Raw genomic sequence first — 22,016 nt, 5'->3', positions numbered from 1 at the left:
GAATGCTGGAGTGGGTTGCCATGCCCTCCTCCAGGGGATCTTCCTGACCCAGGGATCAAACCCATGTCTCTTAAGTCTCCTGCAGTGGCAGCCAGGTTCTTTACCACTAGCATTACCTGGGAAGCTCCCGCTTAGCTCATATTACAATGCTTTTCCCACTGAGAACACATAGATGTGATAAATACATTATGTAATTTAGTAACTCTGGTGTTACACTATACAGAAGACTCAGGCACAGTGAACATACTGAGTCTTTTCATATATAATTTTACATATTTACTTCCAATAACTTTGTGAAATATTGGCAATTATTTCCATTTCACTGATAAATAAATTGAGACTCAGAAAGGATGTATGATTTTCTCAAAATAACAGAGAAAATAGGGGCAAGCAACAGAACATGATGACATTTAAAACTTGGTGCTATTCACTGACTATAGAGAAGCCCAAATAGAATTATAAAAATTATTTTCAAGTATTTGCTATTTTATTTTTATATTAATATATTCAGGACTATCAACACTAAGGAAAATTTTATTTAATACTTACTTCCCATCTTCTTCCAAATTGTTTTCTACATTAAAAATTAATGCCAAGGTAGAATAAAAGTCATAAAATTTTATCTTCATATGCACTTCAAAGATTAAAAAACAGATCCGTTTTTATTTCTGTAGGTAACGACAGTTACTGAAGGACTTTTGTCATTGCTGCTGTCCTTGTTATTTTTTGCCTCTGAGCAATCCTTTCTACTAGTGGAAACCATGAAAAATTGATATATGTATTTTAGGGATGATTTTATTCTCTAATCCTACCTGTTTATCGTCTATTTCTCTATCTACCTAAACATCTATATAGCTACAATTTCCTTTACAATGTGAAAGCTGTAGAGGAAGGAAAAACTGATTTTGTGTTTCCAAAAGCAGACAACAAAAACTGTCATCCATGGCTTCTGGAGTTTTATGACTTGGTTTGTGATGCTTAACAGTGTGCTTGACAGATGATACCATTTCCTCTTACTGCTAAGTCACTTCAGTCGTGTCCGACCCTCAGCGACCCCATGGACTGCAGCCTACTAGGCTCCTCCATCCATGGGATTTTCCAGGCAAGAGTACTGGAGTGGGGTGCCATTGCCTCCTCCGATTTCCTCTTAATACCTCTTTAAAACAAGACAAATATTGATATTTCTTTGAGGGACTTGAGTTTCTTTAATCTTTCGTAACCACTGCTTTTATTTTTAAAAAGTAATCATATTTCAAAGAGTAGCCAGATACACAGTGACATGATGAGATTTGAAATTAGCTGCTGAATAAGATAAGTGAAGAAGCAAAAAATCACTAATGGTTAAAGCCTCTGAGTGAATTTTAATTACATCCAGTCAAGGCTGGGTGACATGCATTTATATCACTTTTTAGATTTCTAGTTGGGAAGTGCTTTGTCAACAGCTTCTTCTTTGAGAAAAGCATTATGCTTTTTTTTTTTTTTAGGGGTTCGGGGGCCAATGTTAAAAATGAAGTGGGAATCAGACTAGAGAATGGGTAAACTTAGATTATAGTTCTAGATTCTAGTTTTTTGGTTCTGGGGAAGCCACTTGTTTTCTCTGTTTTATTATATATGCAGAATAGAGGAGTGGGGCTGAAATAGCTCTAAGATTTCATTTACTTTTACAATTCTAAGATTCTGAAGAAGCAAGCTCTTTAGAAATGAGGTTTTTAAGGTTAAAGAACTTAGAAGGACTTTCTGTCCAGTGGAGAGACAAGGTAAGGCATGAAGGTTGACCCATGCCTCACAATCACCATAACAGCTATGGAAATGTGGGTGTTTTGTGACAGTTCTGTCAGATTTCCTTAGTTTTCTAGGGAGAATGGGGCTATACCACCTTTCTCATAAGCACTGTGAGCACTAAATGAGATTGCATAGTAAACACTTGATAAACAATATTATTTCATACTTAGATAAGCAATAGAACAGACATGTTACGAACCGTTAGGCTCTATGAAAGTGAAAGTGATTGTGTTAGTAGCTCAGTTGAATCTGCCAGGCTCCTCTGTCCATAGAATTCTTCAGGCAAGAATTCTGGAGTGGGCAGCCATTCCCTTTCTCCAGAGGCTCTTCCTGACCTAGGGATCGAACCCAAGTCTCCTGCATTGCAGGTGGATTCTTTACCATCTGAGCCACCAGGGAAGCTCTGCTTCTATACCAGCTTGCTGCTACTGCTACTGCTGCTGCGTCGCTTCAGTCGTGTCCGACTGTGCGACCCCATAGACAGCAGCCCACCAGGCTCCCCCGTCCCTGGGATTCTCCAGGCAAGAACACTGGAGTGGGTTGCCATTTCCTTCTCCAATGCATGAAAGTGAAAAGTGAAAGTGAAGTCGCTCAGTCGTGTCCAACTCTTAGCGACCTCATGGACTGCAGCCTAGCAGGCTCCTCCGTCCATGGGATTTTCCAGGCAAGAGTACTGGAGTGGGGTGCCATTGCCTTCTTACATAATATCTAACACATAAACATTTACATTTGAAAACTTTCAATGCGCAGGGATCAGAATGTAAGAATTGGCAGTTCTGATCTATTGATATATTTAATTTATCTTTGAGATTGTTTTCACTCCCAATCACTAAGGGATAGTTCAGAGACACAAAGTTTTATTTTTGATCTTCAGTTTAGCTTTGTAATTCTTAAAATTACACTCAGAAAATTGAATATGGAACGTGAAAGGAGTAATGTACAAAAGATAGCATTTATGTTTAGAATTTTCTTCTGTTTCTGCTTTTACATTTGGAGCTTCAGCACCAACTCCTTTAAATTTAGGAGAAGATGAGATGGCTGCTCCAGAGCCAGTTCTTAGTTTGTTCATTAGCCTAGAGGCTCAGACATGCCTGGAACAAACTCTCGGACTACCACCGTCCCCCGATAAAGCTCATCCGAGTTTGCTACAAGGAGCCCACTGGGAGAGAAGAGGCTCCCTGCCTTCTCCTTGCTCCATGCAACAGCAAGCACCAGAAGCTTCTCAGCGCTTCTTTAATTTAACCTTTTTGTCTCCTTAGGAAAAAGAAAGAACATTCCATTTGATGCAAAAGGTGCATCCAGATGAAAGAACCCATTTAAAGGTGTGAGCTTTAAGCTTTGTTCCTATGAATCATTTTACTTGCAACACTAATTGTTCTTAAAAAGCTAATAAGGATTATCTCTAACAAGCCAGGTTTGCTATTTTAAAATGAGAAGGGAAAAAAAAAAAAAAAAAAGGAGAGGGGGAGACTGTGTCCAGAAAATGGTATTCTGTCTTTAACAGGAGAATTATACAAAGGAGATAAATTTAAACTTTCATCTTCTTGTTTCGATTTTGATAATGTTGTACCATATAGTATTAATCTGATTCTTCTTACTTTCCTATGGGAATGACATGTAACTAAAACTTTAATGCACCTTCCTCCTCTTCTCTGCTCTACATCTCCCCACTCACACTTCTAAATTTCCTTGCCTGCTTCTCTTTTGCAGTCAAATTGCTTTCTTGTTTACCTCCTGAGTAAAACTGTAAATTTAAAACGGAAAAAGGAAGAGTTTAAACAGCTTCACATGAAATGATGGTTTGCCATGACTAATCCAGAATCAGTTTATGTTGTAAGCCTGTTTCTTAAAATACAATGTACACTGAAGCAGATCATGAAGTTCATTTTTCAGATTCTTTTTCTTCAGAACAAATCACCTCAGTTCTATTTCTCTCCCAGCCCACCTTGCTTTACTATTTTAAAATTCTTATCATCATTCTTCAGTTGTTTGGGGCTGAAATCTCCAGAGAGCTGGGTGTGTGTGTGCAGCAGAGCGGGGACCTTACTAGAGAATGTTACACAGAATGTTCTAAAGTCACACCTCCAAACTGCAGAAAACCACATTCAACTTTTCCACCCTTGGAACATCATGAATGTCACTCCACAATGTAACACCAATCTGACTTCTCTACCTTTCAACTTTCAGCTTCCCCGGTGGCTCAGACAGTAAAGAATCTGCCTGCAATGCAGGGAACCTGGGTTTGATCTCTGGGTTGGGAAGATCCCTTGGAAAAGGGAACAGCTACCCACTCCAATATTCTTGCCTGGAGAATTCCATGGACAGAGGAGCCTGGCAGGCTACAGTCCACGGGGTCGCAAAGAGTTGGACATGACTTAGTGACTTTCACCTTTCAAAGAGGATGGTAAATATGTAATTATACAGTTAGTGGTCCTGCTCCCTGTGATTTTGTCACTCCTGAGCAATGCTGTGCATCTGGCTTCAAACTGGGCAGTTTATAGATGCCACTTCTTTTCAGATTCAAAACAAATATTTGCTGTTCAGTTGCTCCATCATGTTCGACTCTTTGCAACGCCATGGATGGCAGCACTTTGGGCTCCTCTGTCCTTTTACCATCTCCTGGAATTTGCTCAAACTTATGTCCGTCGAGTCAGTGATGCTGCCCAACCATCTCATCCTCTGTCATCCCCTTCTCCTCCCACCTTCAATCTTTCCCAGCATCAGGGTCTTTTCCAATGAGTCAGTTCTTTTCATCAGGTGGCCAAAGTGCTGGAGTTTCAGCTTCAGCATCAGTCCTTCCAATGTATATTCAGGACTGATTTCCTCTAGGATGGACTGGTTGGATCTCCTTGTAGTCCAAGGGACTGCCAAGAGTCTTCTCCAACACCACAGTTTAAAAGCATCAATTCTTTGGCGCTCAGCTTTCTTTATAGTTCAACTCTCACACCCATACATGACCACTGGAAAATCCATAGCTTTGACTGCTAAGTCACTTCAGTCGTGTCTGACTCTGTGCGACCGCATAGACGGCAGCCCACCAGGCTCCCCCGTCCCTGGGATTCTCCAGGCAAGAACACTGAAGAGGGCTGCCATTTCCTTCTCCAATGCATAAAAGTGAAAAGTGAAAGTAAAGTTGCTCAGTCGTGTCCGACTCTTAGCAACCCCATGGACTGCGGCCCACCAGGGTCCTCCGTCCATGGGATTTTCCAGGCAAGAATACTGGAGTGGGGTGCCATTGCCTTCTCCATAGCTTTGATTAGATGGACTTTTGTTGGCAAAGTAATGTCTCTCCTTTTTAATATGCTGTCTAAGTTTGTCATAGCTTTTCTTCCAAGGAGCAAGCGTCTTTTAATTTTAATGTAAATACATAGCCTCACTGAAAATGGACGCTCATTTTAGAGAAGTAGTCAGTTATCTCAGAAAAATCTTGAGATGATTGTTTCCATATAGCCAAATGAATCATTTCACTTGAGACTAAACTCTATTTAAATAATAAGCTTCTGTTTTTTTGTTTGGCTAGTATTTCAGAATATTTATTTTATTCCTTTCTTACCGGTGTTTTAGACTAGAAATTCCTAGTGCTTTAGACTAGAAATCCCCAGAGGTATAAGTAAGAATGAATAAAATCTGGGGGGAAAGAGTATTTTACTTGTGAAACTAGGCCTTCAAGTTAATGGAATCTTAAGATAATAGTCTCCAGTTGTGTATTGACTGTACAGGCTTGAACCTTAATGGGAAAACAACTTTGAAATCTATAGCAAGGCTCCATATTCAGAAAAGGAATAGAGCCTGGGTATAATGTCTTATTCTGTTTCCTCCTACAGTTTATATTTGAAATGTTTTTTATACAATTATGTATTTTAAATAAATGGTCTTTCATGCTATAGATCCTAGTTACATAGAAATGGAATCTCTCTGAAAAAAACATTATAGAAACTCAAATGGGCAGATTAGTCTTCCTAAACAATTAACTGATTCATTTGATTTTCTAGTGATGAAGAGTTGGGGATTTTTGTCTTTTTCCCTTCTCTGGGGGTAAAAAATAAATCTATCTTATCAATGTTTAAAACATTTCACATGGAGGTAAATTTTACAGGTACATGAATGATTTTGGTCTGACAATTTTCAAGCTGAGGAAGTTCTGAAAGTGTAGTGTAAATGGAAAAATTTGGAAATTCCAAAAATCTGGTGGTGGCAACTTATGGATATTTTCTCTTTCCTTTGTTTCTTCTATTCAGAGCTTTAACACACAAATTAAAATCTGGTGGCCAGGGGCTTGAACAAAACAGAACAGAAACTTTCACCACTTTCTTTCTGTCTTGTCTTTAGCCTCTTTATGAAGTTAAATTATCCTTCTGGTCTTTAAAGACTTTGGAATCTAGATTCCTTCTAAAATTCATCTCTTAAATCTGATACAATAAATTCATTTAGGTAAAAGAACAAAGGATATAATTGTGATCTATTATTAATACTGCTTATGTGTTTAGCACAATGCATGACAGAGAGTTATTGCTCAGTAAATTGTAGCATAATAGTGCTAAACACAGGCTTCCCAGGTGAAGCCAGTGCTCAAAGGACCTGCCTGCCAGTGTGGGAGATGTAAGAGATGTGGGTTCACACCCTGGGTCAGGAAGATCTCCTAGAGGAGGAAATGGCCACCCACTCCAGTTTTCTTGCCTGGAGACTCCCATGGACAGAGGATTAACAATATGTTTCATTAATATAATTCATGAATTTAAGAAGTCTATCTTGTTTAGTCTTTTGATGTAATAATTTGACATACTCCACTATTTTATTATTACACATAAGATTACCTGGTAATTGTTCAGTCGCCCAGTCGTGTCCTGCTCTTTATGACCCATGGCCTGCAGCACACCAGGCATCCCTGTATTACATCCCTGGTAATGCTGTTATGTTATGTCTATAATTCTGCATACAATCTCTATTGCCAGTACCTCCCTAGAAGAATAACTAATGCAAGAAGAAGGTGGTCAGATCTTTCTCTCTTTTTTGGTCACCATCAACTTCAGAGACACTAGTTACTTATCACATATGGACAGAAGAATAAATAAAGAGGAAACACTGACTTTAAAATTCTAGTTTATTTATATATGGCTACTTTCTTCTAACCTGTCCTTCAGAACTTATATATGTTTAATTATACATAAAACCTAATATAAGATGCCAGTGTAGGGGGAAAAAATGAGGTAGTAAAAATACCATGGGTAAACGTTCAAATGTTTTACCCCCTGCAAATTTTCTCCCAAGGTCTTTCAATACATTCATAAAACATGTTACCAAATCATCAGATGAAAATACACAAATTTACATGTAGCAAAAGAACTACGCAATTCAACCTCACATAGAGGGGAAAGTAACCTTTCCATTCCCTATTTCCCATCACAGTCCTTAGAGGAGAAGTCATAACTGGCAGGCAGAGAGAGCTCGTATAATTGCTCCTCTTTCTTTTAGAGTTTCTACTGCCCTTTCTGGAGAAGGAAATGGAAACCCACTTCAGTATTCTTACCTGGAGAATTCCATGGACAGAGGAGCCTGGCGGGCTACAGTCCATGGGTTCGCAGAGAGTCGGACAGGACTGAAGCGACTTGCAGGGCGTGGTGGCTGGGGGGTAAACGCAGAAACCGGTACCCCGCCCCCACTCAGTTCCACAGAAGAGAGAATCGGGGAACACAAGGCATTGCCCACAAGACCCAGAGTGGTCAGTGAGTGTCCCAGGAAGTCAGGCCTTCTCTGTAACTGACTGCTTTCTGGTCTGCTTTGCCGATCATTTCCCGCATTTCCTCTGTTACATTTTCCACTAACCAATTCAGTCTAAAGGATATGTAGACATTAAAAGGTGTCTAAGAGCATATGTCTTTTCCTTAAATCTCTTTTCATTCCTACTTTCTAGGAAAGGCCTGTAAAAAAAAATTCTACTTCCTTTTCTATATGTTCCTGTCTCTACTTGATTATACGTATTGGAGAATGCTTGCTGCTGCTGCTGCTGCTGCTAAGTCGCTTCAGTCATGTCCGACTTTGTGCGACCCCAGAGACGGCAGCCCACCAGGCTCCCCCGTCCCTGGGATTCTCCAGGCAAGAACACTGGAGTGGGTTGCCATTTCCTTCTCCAATGCATGAAAGTGAAAAGTGAAAGTGAAGTCGCTCAGTCGTGTCCGACTCTTAGCAACCCCATGGACTGCATGCAGCCAATCAGGCTCCTCCATCCATGGGATTTTCCAGGCAAGAGTACTGGAGTGGGGTGCCATTGCCTTCTCCGGGAGAATGCTTACATTTCATTAAAAAAAAAAAAAAATTACCTTTTCCAAAATAAGCTCGCTTATGCACACTTTGAACACCTTTGTATCCCAAGCTCCTGCAGACGACCAGTCCTCCACGCAGTTCCCAGCGGTCGTCACACACCGTACCCCACTGGCCTTCGTGAAAAATCTCCACTCTGCCTTCGTGAGGGCCGCTGCCACCCACCAGTCGGACTGTATTAGATTGTCCTGTAACAGAAATAAACAGGGTTTAATTTTTTATATATGCACATACTGCTTTATAATGCTTTCTCTTAAAAGAAAAAAAGCACATTTTTTCCAGTAAGTTCAATTATTGGAATAAGTATTAAATTTTCTAGCCCCACCTATTGGTAAAGACTTTAACTGCAAACACTGTACTAGCAGTCAAATCTGAAGAAGAAAGCTCTTCTTTCTTGTGAATCTCTTCCAGTAACTTTAAAATTTAACAGCCACAAGTCTGTTAATGTTATAGAGATTTTATGATATTTTACAATATCATAAACATAAAATAGGCCAAATATCCCATTCTTCACCAAGATGAACAAAATAACTATAGTGACAACACTGATCTAGAAACAGCAAGGCTCTTCCTTGTTACAAGGTCCCTGGATTTTATCCCAAAGTGTTTATCTTGTTTTGTAAAAGGATTAATGAGACTGGGATCAGATAATTTTTATTTTGAGAAGTTGCTAAAGAAGTACACTTTGGGAAGAAACATACCATGTCTATAATAGTAAAAGTAATTTTGCTCTGCAATGCCTAAGTAATTAAAATTGCCATACATGCTGTAAACTTTTATAAAATCTTGATCATGTGCAGCAATTAAAGTGTCTCTTTTTGCCTTCTTTAAAAGCAACATATACATTTCAAACCCAAGAACAGGCAAATAAAGTGGGTAATTAGTATTATAAAAAGTTTCAGTTAGAGTCAGAAAATTTCTTTAAATAACCTATACTATTCTAGTAAGTTTTTGCTTAAGAATATTTGGCTAAAAATGAGGAAACAGAAAAGACAGAAAATAACTTTTAAAATATATTTAGTGCTAAATAAAAATAACAATATTCTCTAATAATTAAAAAAGCCAATGAATTAAACACAATTCTACTTAAATATATCTTTTCAAATACAAGTTTGAAGGACATCATATTATAAAAAAGCACAATGTAACTGTTACAACAAAAGTATCTCTGTAATGTGAAAATGGAATTTTAGGTTATGGGTTTTCAGAACTCAGTTACCTAAAGAAAGAGTAACTTTTTTTTTTAATTTCAGTAAATTTTGTTGGAACAGTTAATCCAACAATGTGTAAAGGAAAATAAGCCGTTTCCTACAAGCCTGACTGAGCCACTCAGAAACAGGAAAAGCAAACAAATTAAATGTAGTATTACAATTATTTTCTTGATTCTTCCAAAATGTTATTCAGTGCTAAATAATGAATTTATGCAATAATGCCCAGGTGCATAAGCCCTTTTTCACTCAATAAATGTGAATTATAAGCATTAACATTTTTTAAAAGGAAAATAGCTTGCTATTGCAGTATTCAAACTTCCAATTACTGAGTAACCCAACTGTTCACTGTAAATGCCTAAGAAATAGGAACTGATCCAGCAGCAGATTGTGTAAAGTTTTAAAATGCTAGAGTCATGTAATAGTAACTAGTGCCACTCCCAAGTGTTTAAATTTTACACAAGTCAGAAATACCTAAACACAACATGTTTACCATGATTCTATGAAAAAACAGATGTCACATTCAAACACGTGATTTTATGAGCTTGCCTTACTGCCCAAATAAGTGTACAGAAGTGTTCTCATTGTGGGTTCTTACCCCCTTCAGTTCAGTTCAGTTGCTCAGTCGTGTGCAACTCTGCAACCCCATGAAAGGCAGCATGCCAGGCCTCCCTGTCCATCACCAACTCCCGGAGTCCACCCAAACCCATGTCCATTGAGTCGGTGATGCCATCCAACCAATTCATCCTCTGTTGTCCCCTTCTCCTCCTGCCCTCAATCTTTCCCAGCATCAGGGTCTTTTCAAATGAGTCAGCTCTTCGCATCAGGTGACCAAAGTATTGCAGTTTCAGCTTCACATCAGTCCTTCCAATGAACACCCAGGGCTGATCTCCTTCAGAATGGACTGGTTGGATCTCCCTGCAGTCCAAGGGACTCTTCAAGAGTCTTCTCCAACACCACAGTTCAAAAGCATCAATTCTTCTGTGCTCAGCTTTTTTTATAGTCCAACTCTCACATCCATACATCACTTTTCTCCTTACATCTCTGAAAATGCCATTAAGGAACCCGGCTTGTCCTGGATCAGTGGGTCTCAAACTTTAGTTTGTCTTAGCTCAGGCTGCTACAACAAATATACCATGGACTGATGGGTTAAGCAATATTAATTTCTTACAGTTCTGGAAGCTGGAAAGTCCAAAAAACAAGGTGATGGCAGATTCAGGATTGGGTTTAGCCAGCTTCTTGCAGCCAGCTGCCTCTTGTCTGCTGTGCTCAGGTGGCCTTTCCTCAGTGTATGTAAAAAAAGAAGTAGAGAATAGGTCTCTGGTCTCTTCTTGTAATACTACTAATAGAGGAAAACAGTAGAATGGGAAAGACTAGAGATACCAGGAAAATTTCTTCAGGAAAATTAGAGATACCAAGGGAACATTTCATGCAAAGATGGGCTCAATAAAGGACCAGAAATGGAATGGACCTAACAGAAGCAGAAGATATTAAGAAGAGGTGGCAAGAATACAGGGAAAACTACACTAAAAAGATCTAAATGACTCAGATAATCATGATGGTGTGATCACTCACCTAGAGCCAGATACCCTGGTGTGCAAAGTCAAGTGAGCCTTAGGAAGCATCACTATGAACAAAGCTAGTGGAGGTGACGGAATTCCAGTTGAGCTATGTCAAACCCTAAAAGATGATGCTGTGAAAGTGCTGCACTCAGTATGCTAGCAAATTTGGAAAACTCATCAGTGGCCACAGGACTGTAAAAGGTCAGTTTTCATTCCAGTCACAGTGAAGGGCAATGCCAAAGAAGGTTCAAACTACCACCAACTGCACTCATCTCACACACTAGCAAAGTAATGCTTAAAATTCTCCAAGCCAGGCTTCAACTGTACATGAACCAAGAACTTCCAGATGTTCAAGCTGGATTTAGAAAAGGCAGAAGAACCAGAGATCAAATTGCCAACATCTGTTGGATCATTGAAAAAGCAAGAGAGTTCCAGAAAAAAATCTACTTCTGCTTCGCTATGCTAAAGCCTTTGACTGGGTGGATCACAACAAATTGTGGAAAATTCTTCAAGAGACAGGAATGCCAGACTACCTAACCTGCCTCTGGAGAAACCAGTATGCAGGTCAAGAAGCAACAGTTAGAACCAGACATGGAAGAAGGGACTAGTTCCAAATTGGGAAAGGAGTATATCAAGGCTATATATTGTCACCCTGTTTATTTAAAATATATGCAGAGTACATCATGCAAAATGCCAGGCTGGATGAAGCACAAGCTGGAATCAAGACTGCCAAGAGAAATATCAATAACCTCAGATATGCAGATGATACCACCTGTATGGCAGAAAGCAAAGAGTAACTAAAGAGCCTCTTGATGAAAGTGAAAGAGGAGAATTAAAAAGCTGGCTTAAAACTCAACATTCAGAAAACTAAGATCATGGCATCCAGTCCCATCACTTCATGGCAAGAAGATGGGGAAGCAATGGAAATAGTGAGAGACTATTTTCTTGGGCTCCAAAATCACTGTGGATGGTGACTGCAGCAATGAAATTAAAAGCAGCTTGTTCCTTGGAAGAAAGACTATGACCAACCTAGACAGCGTACTAAAAAGCAGGGACATTACTTTGCCAACAAAGGTCCATCTAGGCAAAGCTATGGTTTTTCCAGTAGTCATGTATGAATGTGAGAGTTGAACCATAAAGAAAGCTGAGTGCCAAATAATTGATGCTTTTCAACTGTGGTTTGGAGAAGACTCTTGAGAGTCCCTTAGACTGCAAGGAGATCCAACCAGTCAATCCTAAAGGAGCTCAATCCTGAATATTCATTGGAAGGACTGATGCTGAAGCTGAAGCTCCAATACGTTGGCCATCTGATATGCAGAACTGACTCATTAGAAAAGGCCTTGATGCTGGTAAAGATTGAAGTTGGGAGAAGGGGATGACAGAGGATGAGATGGTTGTTGGCATCACCAACTCAATGGACATGAGTTTGAGCAAACTCTGGGAGTTGGTGATAGACAGGGAAGCCTGGCGTGCTACAGTCCATGGAACTGCAAAGAGTCTGACATGACTGAGCAACTGAACTGAACTGAATCCCATGACAGCGACCCTACTCCTGACCTCACTTAAACCTAATTAGCTCCTTAAAAGTCTACCTTCAAATACCATCCCATTAGGGTTTCAGTGTATAAATATGAGGAGGGGGGCTCAAAGACTGTTGGTCTCACACCCAGAGTTTCTGATGCAGTAGGTTTTTAGTAGAACCCAACAATCTGTGCTTTTCACAAATTCCCAGGGACTTCCCCAGTGGTCCAGTGGTTAAGACTTCCTTTTCCCATGCAGTGGGTGTGGGTTCGATCTGTGGTTGGGGAGCTCAGATCCCACATACCTTGCAGTCCAAAAAAACAGACCAAACAAAACAAAACCATAATACAGAAGTAATATTGTAACAATGCAATAAAGTCTTTAACAAGTGGTCCACATTAAAAAAAAAAAAAACAAGTTCCCAAGTGATGCTGATGCTATTAGGTTCCATACTTCGAGAAACACTAACCTAAAGTTCACCTTATACATTTTAAAGAGAAAGCACGTTATATAAGAAACAACTATTGATGCTTGTATTCAATCCTTTGACCTCATTTATTTCAAAAAGGATGGCTTGTAGATTTCTTCCAAATTCCCTGTGCTTGTAGGTGTTTAAGGGAGGTTTAATTCCTTACTGCCAAATACATTTGGATATGCCTATGCTTATCTCTCACTTAAATATTTTGAGTTATAAATCAATTGCTGATAGCTGATCACACTTTGATGATCCCTGATCATCTCTGAACTAATAGAATGAAAAGAAGCTGGTCAACAGATTCATTCAAGTGTCAGTATCACACATGCAACTACTCTGTTTTGGAAAAAAGTTCATTTTATCATTTTGAAGTGCCTCAATCACAGCATGTTTCTCTATAAGATGGTAGATCAGAATTTTCTATGAATGTGGATGTAAATAATGTCTTGCTGCTGCTACTGCTAAGTCACTTCAGTGGTGTCTGACTCTTTGCGACCCCATAGACGGCAGCCCACCAGGCTCCCCTGTCCCTGGGATTCTCCAGGCAAGAACACTGGAGTGGGTTGCCATTTCCTTCTCCAATGCATGAAAGTGAAAAGTGAAAGTGAAGATGCTCAGTCGTCTCCAACTCTTAGCGACCCTATAGACTGCAGCACACCAGGCTCCTCCATCCATGGGATTTTCCAGGCAAGAGTACTGGAGTGGTATGCCATTGCCTTCTCTGAAATAATGCCTTAGCATCACACTAATATAATTAGTCAGGTTTTTTTTTTTTTTTTTCCTAATTGGGAAACTTTTGCCTTGTACTTAAGATTTCAGAAGAGTAATTTTTATGATTTTTTTTTTCTGGGTCACTATCTTAATTTCCTTCTTAACTTTATTAAATGTAGATATTTTTTCTAGAGTCAAATCACAGAAACACAGATAAACACTATGTGCCCACTTCATGACCCTCTGTATTAGTTATTACTTTGTAATTGGCTAAAAACAGAAACACAAATCAAAATGGGAAGAACTCCCCATGTCAAAGACCACAGGATTCTCTCAGAACTCAGTGATGCGAGAGTAGTCAGGCATCTGGACCAGCTAAATCAAGACGTGAACCTGCTCAGGACTCTCTCCAACTGTTATCCAAGAGTCTCTGTTATGTTGCTTCATTCTTTTCGTTAATTGCCAGCTGGATATCTTTGTTCTTCAGTGAACATGTCTGTTATCAACTCTTAAATTTATATTTTACATTCTCTTTCTTACAGACAGTTCTAAAATACAAAGTCCTCTGATGGCCTAGTTTGGATGAGATTCCCATCTATGGACTCAACAGCTTTGGCCAAAGACATGGTCAGTTGTGTTCACATGGCATTCTTGGAATGGGGGAAGGAGAGGGGCATTTCCTGTGGAAGGTGAGTTTTGAGCAAAGACAGTAAGCCCAGTTCATAAAACATTTTAATAACCTTGGTGTATTTATGATCACTAATTGTACTGTATGTTTAGCCTTGTGTTCTTTTTCATATCCCTGACTGTAGAGTATAATTGAAATTAAAAATGCAAGAGTTAGATAATCTGGATTCTGCCTCTTCCTCTGACTCTGTTCATGTGAGCTATTAGACAGTTTAACCTCCAGTACCAAATTCTCCAACTGTTAAGAAAGAGTACATGATATTTTCTCTTTTACTTAAACACATCTAAACACAACTTCTTTGTGCCAGGCATTTTCTTTGGTTCTATGAATTATTTGAATAAAGCATATATCCTGTCCTCAAGACTCAAGTATTTTTGAGGTTATTATGAAGCTTGGTTTTGTAACAGGAGGGAAAGGGGCAGGGCACAACTTTGGAAAGAATGACATAGCCCAGTAAAACTCATTCAGTTGTGTCTGACTCTTTGTGGCCCCATGGACTATGCAGTCCATGGAATTCTCCAGCCCAGAATACTAGAGTGAGTAGCCTTTTCCTTCTCCAGGGGATCTTCCCAACCCAGGGATTGAACTCAGGTCTCCCCCCTTGCAGGAGGATCCTTTACCAGCCGGGCCACAAGGGGAGCCCAAGGATACTGGAGTTGGTAGACTAGCCCTTCTCCAGCAGATCCTCCTGACCCAGGAATTAAACTGGGGTTTCCTGCACTGCAGGAGGATTCTTTACCAACTTAGCTATTGGACATAGACCAAGGACACAACATAAACCGATTAGTATCAAATGGCTTCAAGATGTCAGGCAAAGTCGGCTTTAATTAGACCTTGATCATCAATCAGCAAGCTAAATGTCACACCCAGAGGCACCATGACAGTTCCAAGGCACTGTCAAAAGACTAAGGAGTGGGTGGTGGCTGATTTCTTGGAAATCTCTACCATTTCCGAAAAATAGTTGGAATAATTTTCCCACTCATTAGCATATGAAATTACCAAGCCTATAAAATGAACCATGCCACATTTGTGCAGAAAATCCTGCAGTATTCCAAAGGAGATAAGTGGAGACTTTTCAGTTCAGTTCAGTCACTCAGTCATGTCCAACTCTTTACAACCCTGTGGACTGCAGCATGTCAGGCTTCCCTGTCCATCACAAACTCCCGGAACTTACACAAACTCATGTCCATTGAGTCAGGGATGCTATCCAACCATCTCATCCTCTGTTGTCCCCTTCTCCTCCCACCTTCAATCTTTCCCAGCATCAGGGTCTTTTCAAAAGAGTCAGCTCTTCACATCAGGTGGCCAAAGTATTTCTGTTTCAGCTTCAGAATCAGTCCTTCCAATCAATATTCAGGATAGATTTCATTTAGAATGGACTGGTTGGATCTCCTTGCAGTCCAAGGGACTCTTAAAAAGTCTTCTCCAACAACACAGTTCAAAAGTATCAATTCTTCAGCCCTCAGCTTTCTTTACAGTCCAAGTCTCACATCCATACATGACTACTGGAAAACCATAGCTTTGACTAGATGGATCTTTGCTAGCAAAGTAATGTCTCTGCTTTCTAATATGCTGTCTAGGTTGCTCATAGCTTTTCTTCCAAGAAGCAGTTCAGTTCAGTTCAGTCAATCAGTCGTGTCTGAATCTTTGTGACCCCACAAACCACAGCATGCCAGGCCTCCCTGTACATCACCATCTCCTGGAGTTTACCCAAACTCATGTCCATTGAGTCGGTGATACCATCCAACCATCTCACCTCTGTTGTCCCCTTCTCCTCCTGCCCTCAATCTTTCCCAGCATCAGGGTCTTTTCAAGAGTCAGCTCTTCACATCAGGTGGTCAAAGTATTGGAGTTTCAGCTTCAACATCAGTCCTTCCAACGAACACCCAGGCCTGATCTCCTTTAGGATGGACTGGTTGGATCTTCTTGAAGTCCAAGGGACTCTCAAGAGTCTTCTCCAACACTACAGTTCAAAAGCATCAATTCTTTGGTGCTCGGCTTTCTTTATAGTCCAACTCTCACATCATAAATGACTACTGGAAAAACCATAGCCTTGACGAGATGGACTTTTATAGGCAAAGTAATGTCTCCACTTTTTAATATGCTGTCTAGGTTGGTCATAACTTTCCTTCCAAGGAGTAAGTGTCTTTTAATTTCATGGCTGCAGTCACCATCTGCAGTGATTTTGGAGCCCCCAAAATAAAGTCTGACACTGTTTCCACATCTTCTTGCCATGAAGTGATGGGACCGGATGCCATGATCTTAGTTTTCTGAATGTTGAGCTTTAAGCCAACTTTTTCACTCTCCTCTTTCACTTTTATCAAGAGGCTCTTTAGTTCCCCTTCACATTCTGCCATAAATGTTGTGTCATCTGCATATCTAAGGTTATTGATATATCTCCTGGCAATCTTGATTCCAGCTTGTCCTTCCTCCAGCCCAGCATTTCTCATGATGTACTCTGCATATAAGTTAAATAAGCAGGGTGACAATATACAGCCTTGATGTACTCCTTTTCCTATTTGGAACCAGTCTATTATCCCATGTTCAATTCTAACTGTTGCTTCCTGACCTGCATACATGTTTCTCAAGAGGCAGGTCAGGTGGTCTGGTATTCCCATCTCTTTCAGAATATTCCACAGTTTGTTGTGATCCAGAGTCAAAGGCTTTGGCATTGTCAATAAAGCAGAAGTAGATGTTTTTCTGGAACTCTCTTGCCTTTTTGTTGATCCAACAGATGTTTGCAATTTGGTCTCTGGTCCCTCTGCCTTTTCTAAATCCAGGTTGAATATCTGGAAGTTTATGGTTCATGTATTGTTGAAGCCTGACTTGGAGAATTTTAAGCATTACTCTGCTAGTGTGTGAGATGAGTGCAATTGTGTGGTAGTTTGAACATTCTTTGGCATTGCCTTCTTTGAGATTGGAATGAAAACTGACCTTTTCCAGTCCTGTGGTCACTGCTGAGTTTTCCAATTTGCTGACATAGTGAGTGCATCACTTTCACAGCATCATCTTTTAGGATTTGAAATAGCTCGACTGGAATTCCATCACCTCCACTCACTTTGACCATAGTGATGATTCCTCAGGCCCACTTGACTTCACATTCCAGGACGTCTGGCTGTAGGTGAGTGATCACACCATCGTGGTTATCTGAGTCATGAAGATCTTTTTTGTACAGTTCTTCTGTGTATTCTTGCCACCTCTTAGTATCTTCTGCTTCTGTTAGGTCCATACTGTTTCTGTCTTTTATGGAGCCCATCTTTGCATGAAACATTCCATTAGTATCTCTAATTTTCCTGAAGAGATCTCTAGTCTTTCCCATTCTGTTGTTTTCCTCTATTTCTTTGCATTGAATGCTGAGCAAGGCTTTCTTATCTCTCCTTGCTATTCTTTGGAACTCTGCATTCAGATGGGTATATCTTTCCTTTTCTCCTTTGCCTTTCCCTTCTCTTCTTTTCTCAGTTATTTGTAAGGCTTCCTCAGACAACAATTTTGCCTTTTTGCTTTTCTTTTTCTGGGGATGGTGTTGATCAGTGCCCCTGCACAGTATCATGAACCTCTGTCCATAGTTCTTCAGGCACTTTATCGGATCTAATCCCTTGAATCTATTTGTCACTTCCAGTGAATAATCATAAGGGATTTGATTTAGGTCATACCTGAATGGTCTAGTCATTTTCCCTACTTCAATTTATCTCTGATTTTGGCAATAAAGAGTTCATGATCTGAGCCACAGTCAGCTCCTGTCTTGTTTTTGCTGACTTTAAGGAGCTTCTCCATCTTTGACTGCAAAGAATATAGTCAATCTGATTTTGGTATTGACCATCGGGTGATCTCCATGTTTAGAGGCTTCTCTTGTGTTGTTGGAAGAGTGTATTTACTATGACCAGTGTGTTCTCTTGGAAAAACTTGATTAGCCTTTGCCCTGCTTCATTTTTACTCCAAGGCCAAATTTGCCCGTTACTCCAGGTATCTCTTTACTTCGTACTTTTGCAATCCAGTCCCCTATATGAAAAGGACATCTTTTTTGAGTGTTAGTTCTAGAAGGTCTTGTAGGTGTTCATAGAACTTAGCTTCTTCAGCATTACTGTTCGGGGCATGGGCTTGGATTCCTGTGGTACTGAATGGCTTGCTTTGGAAATGAACAGAGATCATTCTGTCATGTTTGAGATTGCATCCAATAACTGCATTTCAGACTTTTTTGTTGACTATGAAGGCTACTCCATTTCTTCTAAGGGATTCCTGCCCACAGTAGTAGATATAATGGTCATCTGAGTTAAATTCACACATTCCTGTCCATATTAGTTCACTGATTCCTAAAATGTCGATGTTCACTCTTGCCATCTCCTGTTTGCTCACTTCCAATTTACTTTGATTCATGGACCTGCCATTCCAGGTTCCTAGGCAGTTTGCTCTTTACCACATGGGACTTACGTCCATCGCCAGTCACACCTACTGCTGGGTGTTGTTTTTTCTTTGGCTCGCTCTCGTCATTCTTTCTGGAGTTATTTTCCCACTATTCTCCAGTAGCGTACTGTGCACCTACCAACCTAGGGAGTCCATCTTTCAGTATCCTTTTTCCCCCCCTATCATACTGTTTATGGGGTTCTCAAGGCAAAAATACCAAAGTGGTTTACCATTCCCTTCTCCAGTGGACCACGTCTTGTCAGAACTCTCCACTTTTAGGAGACTTTAATTCAATTCAGCTCAGTTCAGTCGCTCAGTTGTGTCCAACTGTTTGTGACCCCTTGGACTGTAGCACACCAGGCTTCCCTGTCCATCACCAGCTCCTGAAGCTTCCTCAAACTCAAGTCCATTGAGTTGGTGATGCCATCCAACCATCTCATCCTCTGTCATCCCCTTCTCCTGCCTTCAATATTTCCAAGCATCAGGGCCTTTTCCAATGAGTCAGTTCTTTGCATCAGGTGGCCAAAGTATTGGAGACTTTTAGGAAGCATACAAATATGGACCCTCCTCCCCTGAGGGACAAGACCCTTGGCTATGTATTTCATAGCCCAGTCTGCCCCAGACATCAGGCACAAAATTCAGAAAGCACCTTCTGGGCCTCAGACTCCAGTGAATCATTTGCTCTAATTGGCTTATTCAGTTTTTTAAAATACGGATATGGCCAAAAAGGCTGAACATACCCAGGAAAATATGCAAAAGACCCAAATGATTGCAATGGATTTTTCTGCTCAGAGACCATCAACTAATCTTCCCACTCATTAGCATATGAAATTGCCCAGCCTATAAAAACTAAACACGCCACATTTCATATAGGAATTTGCCCTCTGTGATGGCCCACACGCTCTCTGTGGTGTGGATCTCTGAATCTGAGTAAATCCACTTCTTACCTATCACTTTGTCACTCACTAAATTCTTTTTACAATGATACATTGAGAACCTGAGCTTCATTAGGTCCTGAAACCAGGTACTGTGGGTTTTGGCAGGGTTCAAATTCCAGCACATGGGTTCAAGTTCCAATCTGAGGTACACAGTTTGAGTTTATTCTTCAAAATGAAATATAAATCTAAAGTTTTTATTTTTACAAGTTTTGAAAATTTTGAGATTTACATTTTAAGGTGAGAGTACTTGAATATATTATCATACTATTAAACACCTTACTTATTAATTTTTTAACTACTTTCTTATTTAATACTTAACCTTCTCAAAGAGGAGCTTTCAGCCCAATAGGTAGAATTTTTGTAGACAGACAAAGCTTACCCTATGGTTTCAGAAGGAATATATTTGACTTTTGTTATTTCCAAGCATGATGGATCTTGAAGAGGCTCATGGAGACCAGTAATGAGTAAAATATGGCCCTTAAGCCAATCCTAGTTTTCTGTTTATTTTGTAAATAAAGCTTTAGTTTATTTACTAAATAAACCTCAAAATTCTCCAAGCAAGGCTTCAACAATATGTGAACCAAGAACTTCCAGGTGTTCAAGCTGGATTTAGAAAAGGCAGAGGGACCAGAGATCAAATTGCCAACATCCATTGGATAATAGAAAAAGGAGAGAGTTCCAGAGAAATATCTACTTCTGTTTTATTGACTACGCTAAAGCCTTTGACTGTGTGGATCACAACAAACTGTGGAAAATTCCAGAGACTGGAATACCAGACCACCTTACCTGCCTTCTGAGAAATTGGTATGCAGGTCAAGAGCCAACAGTTAGAACCAGACATGGAAAAACAGACTGGTTCCAAATTGGGAAAGGAGTATGTCAAGGCTGTATATTGTCACCCTGCTTATTTAACTTCTATGCAGAGAACATCATGTGAAATGCTGGGCTGGAAGAAGCACAACGTGGAATCAAGATGGCCAGGAGAAATATCGATAACTTCAGAGATGCAGATGACACCACCCATATGGCAGAAAGCAAAGAAGAACAAAAGAGCCTCTTGATTAAAGTGAAAGAGGAGAGTTAACAAGTTGGCTTAAAACTCAACATTTAGAAAACGAAGATCATGGCATCCGGTCCCATCACTTCATGGCAAATAGATGGGGAAGCAATGGAAACAGTGAGAGACTTTATTTTCTTGGGCTCCAAAATCACTGTGGATTGTGACTGCAGCCCTATAATTAAAAGACAATTGCACCTTGGAAGCAAAGGTATGACCAACCTAGACAGCATATTAAAAAGCAGAGATATTACTTTGCCAACAACAGTCCATCTATTCAAAGGTATGGTTTTTCCAGTAGTCATGTATGGATGTGAGAGTTGGACTATAAAGAAAGCTGAGCACTGAAGAATTGATGCTTTTGAACTGTGGTGTTGGAGAAGACTCTTGAGAGCACGTTGGACTCCAAGGAGATCCAAGCAGTCCATCCTAAATGAAATCTGTCCTGAATATGCATTGGAAAGACTGATTCTAAAGCTGAAACTGCGATACTTTGGCCACCTGAGAAGAGCTGATTTATTGGAAAAGACCCTGATGCTAGGAAAGATTGAATGTAGGAGGGGAAGGGGATGACAGAGGATGAGTTGGTTGGGATGGCATCACTGACTCGATGGACAGGACTTTGAGCAAGTTCAGTGAGTTGGTGATGGACAGGGAAGCCTGGTGTGCTGCAGTCCATGGGGCTGCACAGAATCAAACATGACTGTGTGACCTAACTGAACTCAACTGAAAGCTTTAGTGGAATGCATCCATGCCTGTTTGTTTACATATGATGTAAGTTTGCTTTCAGACTACACAGCAGAGTTAAATAGTCTAACAGAGACTTTCTGGCATTCAAACCAAAAATATTTACTAGCTGGTTCTTTTCTGAAAAAGCTTGGCAACCCCTGGTATAATTGAAAACACAAGACTAGTATGATAGCGGATTTCAGTAGGGAAAAACCTGCCACGTGACCCCTGGAACCAATAAAGCTATAATTAATCTCTACTTACTTTTCCAGTTTAATGCTTTGGAAACCTCTTTGCCCCTCCTTTCTTGCTTCTTTAACTTCAGTTACATAATTACTCACATTTCCAAATAAGCCTTCCCTCCTTTATTCCTGGGGCTTTGGTGCCTCGATTCCCCCACACCCTCTCCTCCTCCCAGCCCCCACCAACACCTCCCATTTCTTCACCCCCAGCACCCAGTTTTGATAGGTACCCTTCTCAAGCTCGCACAGCACTGAAAGTGTTAGTTGCTCATCTTATCTGACTCTTTGCCACCCATGGACTGTAGCTCACTAGGCTCCTCTGTCCATGGGATTCTCCAGGCAAGAACACTGGAATGGATTGCCATTTCCCTCTCCATGGGGTCT

General features: G+C 40.3%; 1 protein-coding gene across 1 annotated transcript in view; it reads right to left on the bottom strand.

Annotated features, from left to right (window-relative positions):
* The window catches only part of MSR1 (macrophage scavenger receptor 1), an 80,739-nt gene that overhangs the window by 6,392 nt on the left and 52,331 nt on the right, over window positions 1-22,016 (bottom strand). The window contains exon 9 of the mRNA XM_027535600.1: window positions 8,100-8,288. Coding sequence (XP_027391401.1) covers window positions 8,100-8,288 — 189 coding nt within the window. The remainder of the gene's footprint in view (window positions 1-8,099; window positions 8,289-22,016) is intronic.

This window comes from Bos indicus x Bos taurus, unplaced genomic scaffold (assembly GCF_003369695.1).
Source record: "Bos indicus x Bos taurus breed Angus x Brahman F1 hybrid unplaced genomic scaffold, Bos_hybrid_MaternalHap_v2.0 SuperScaffold_100290, whole genome shotgun sequence".
Taxonomy (NCBI): Eukaryota; Metazoa; Chordata; class Mammalia; order Artiodactyla; family Bovidae; genus Bos; species Bos indicus x Bos taurus.
This window is presented reverse-complemented; position numbering and strand designations above follow the sequence as displayed.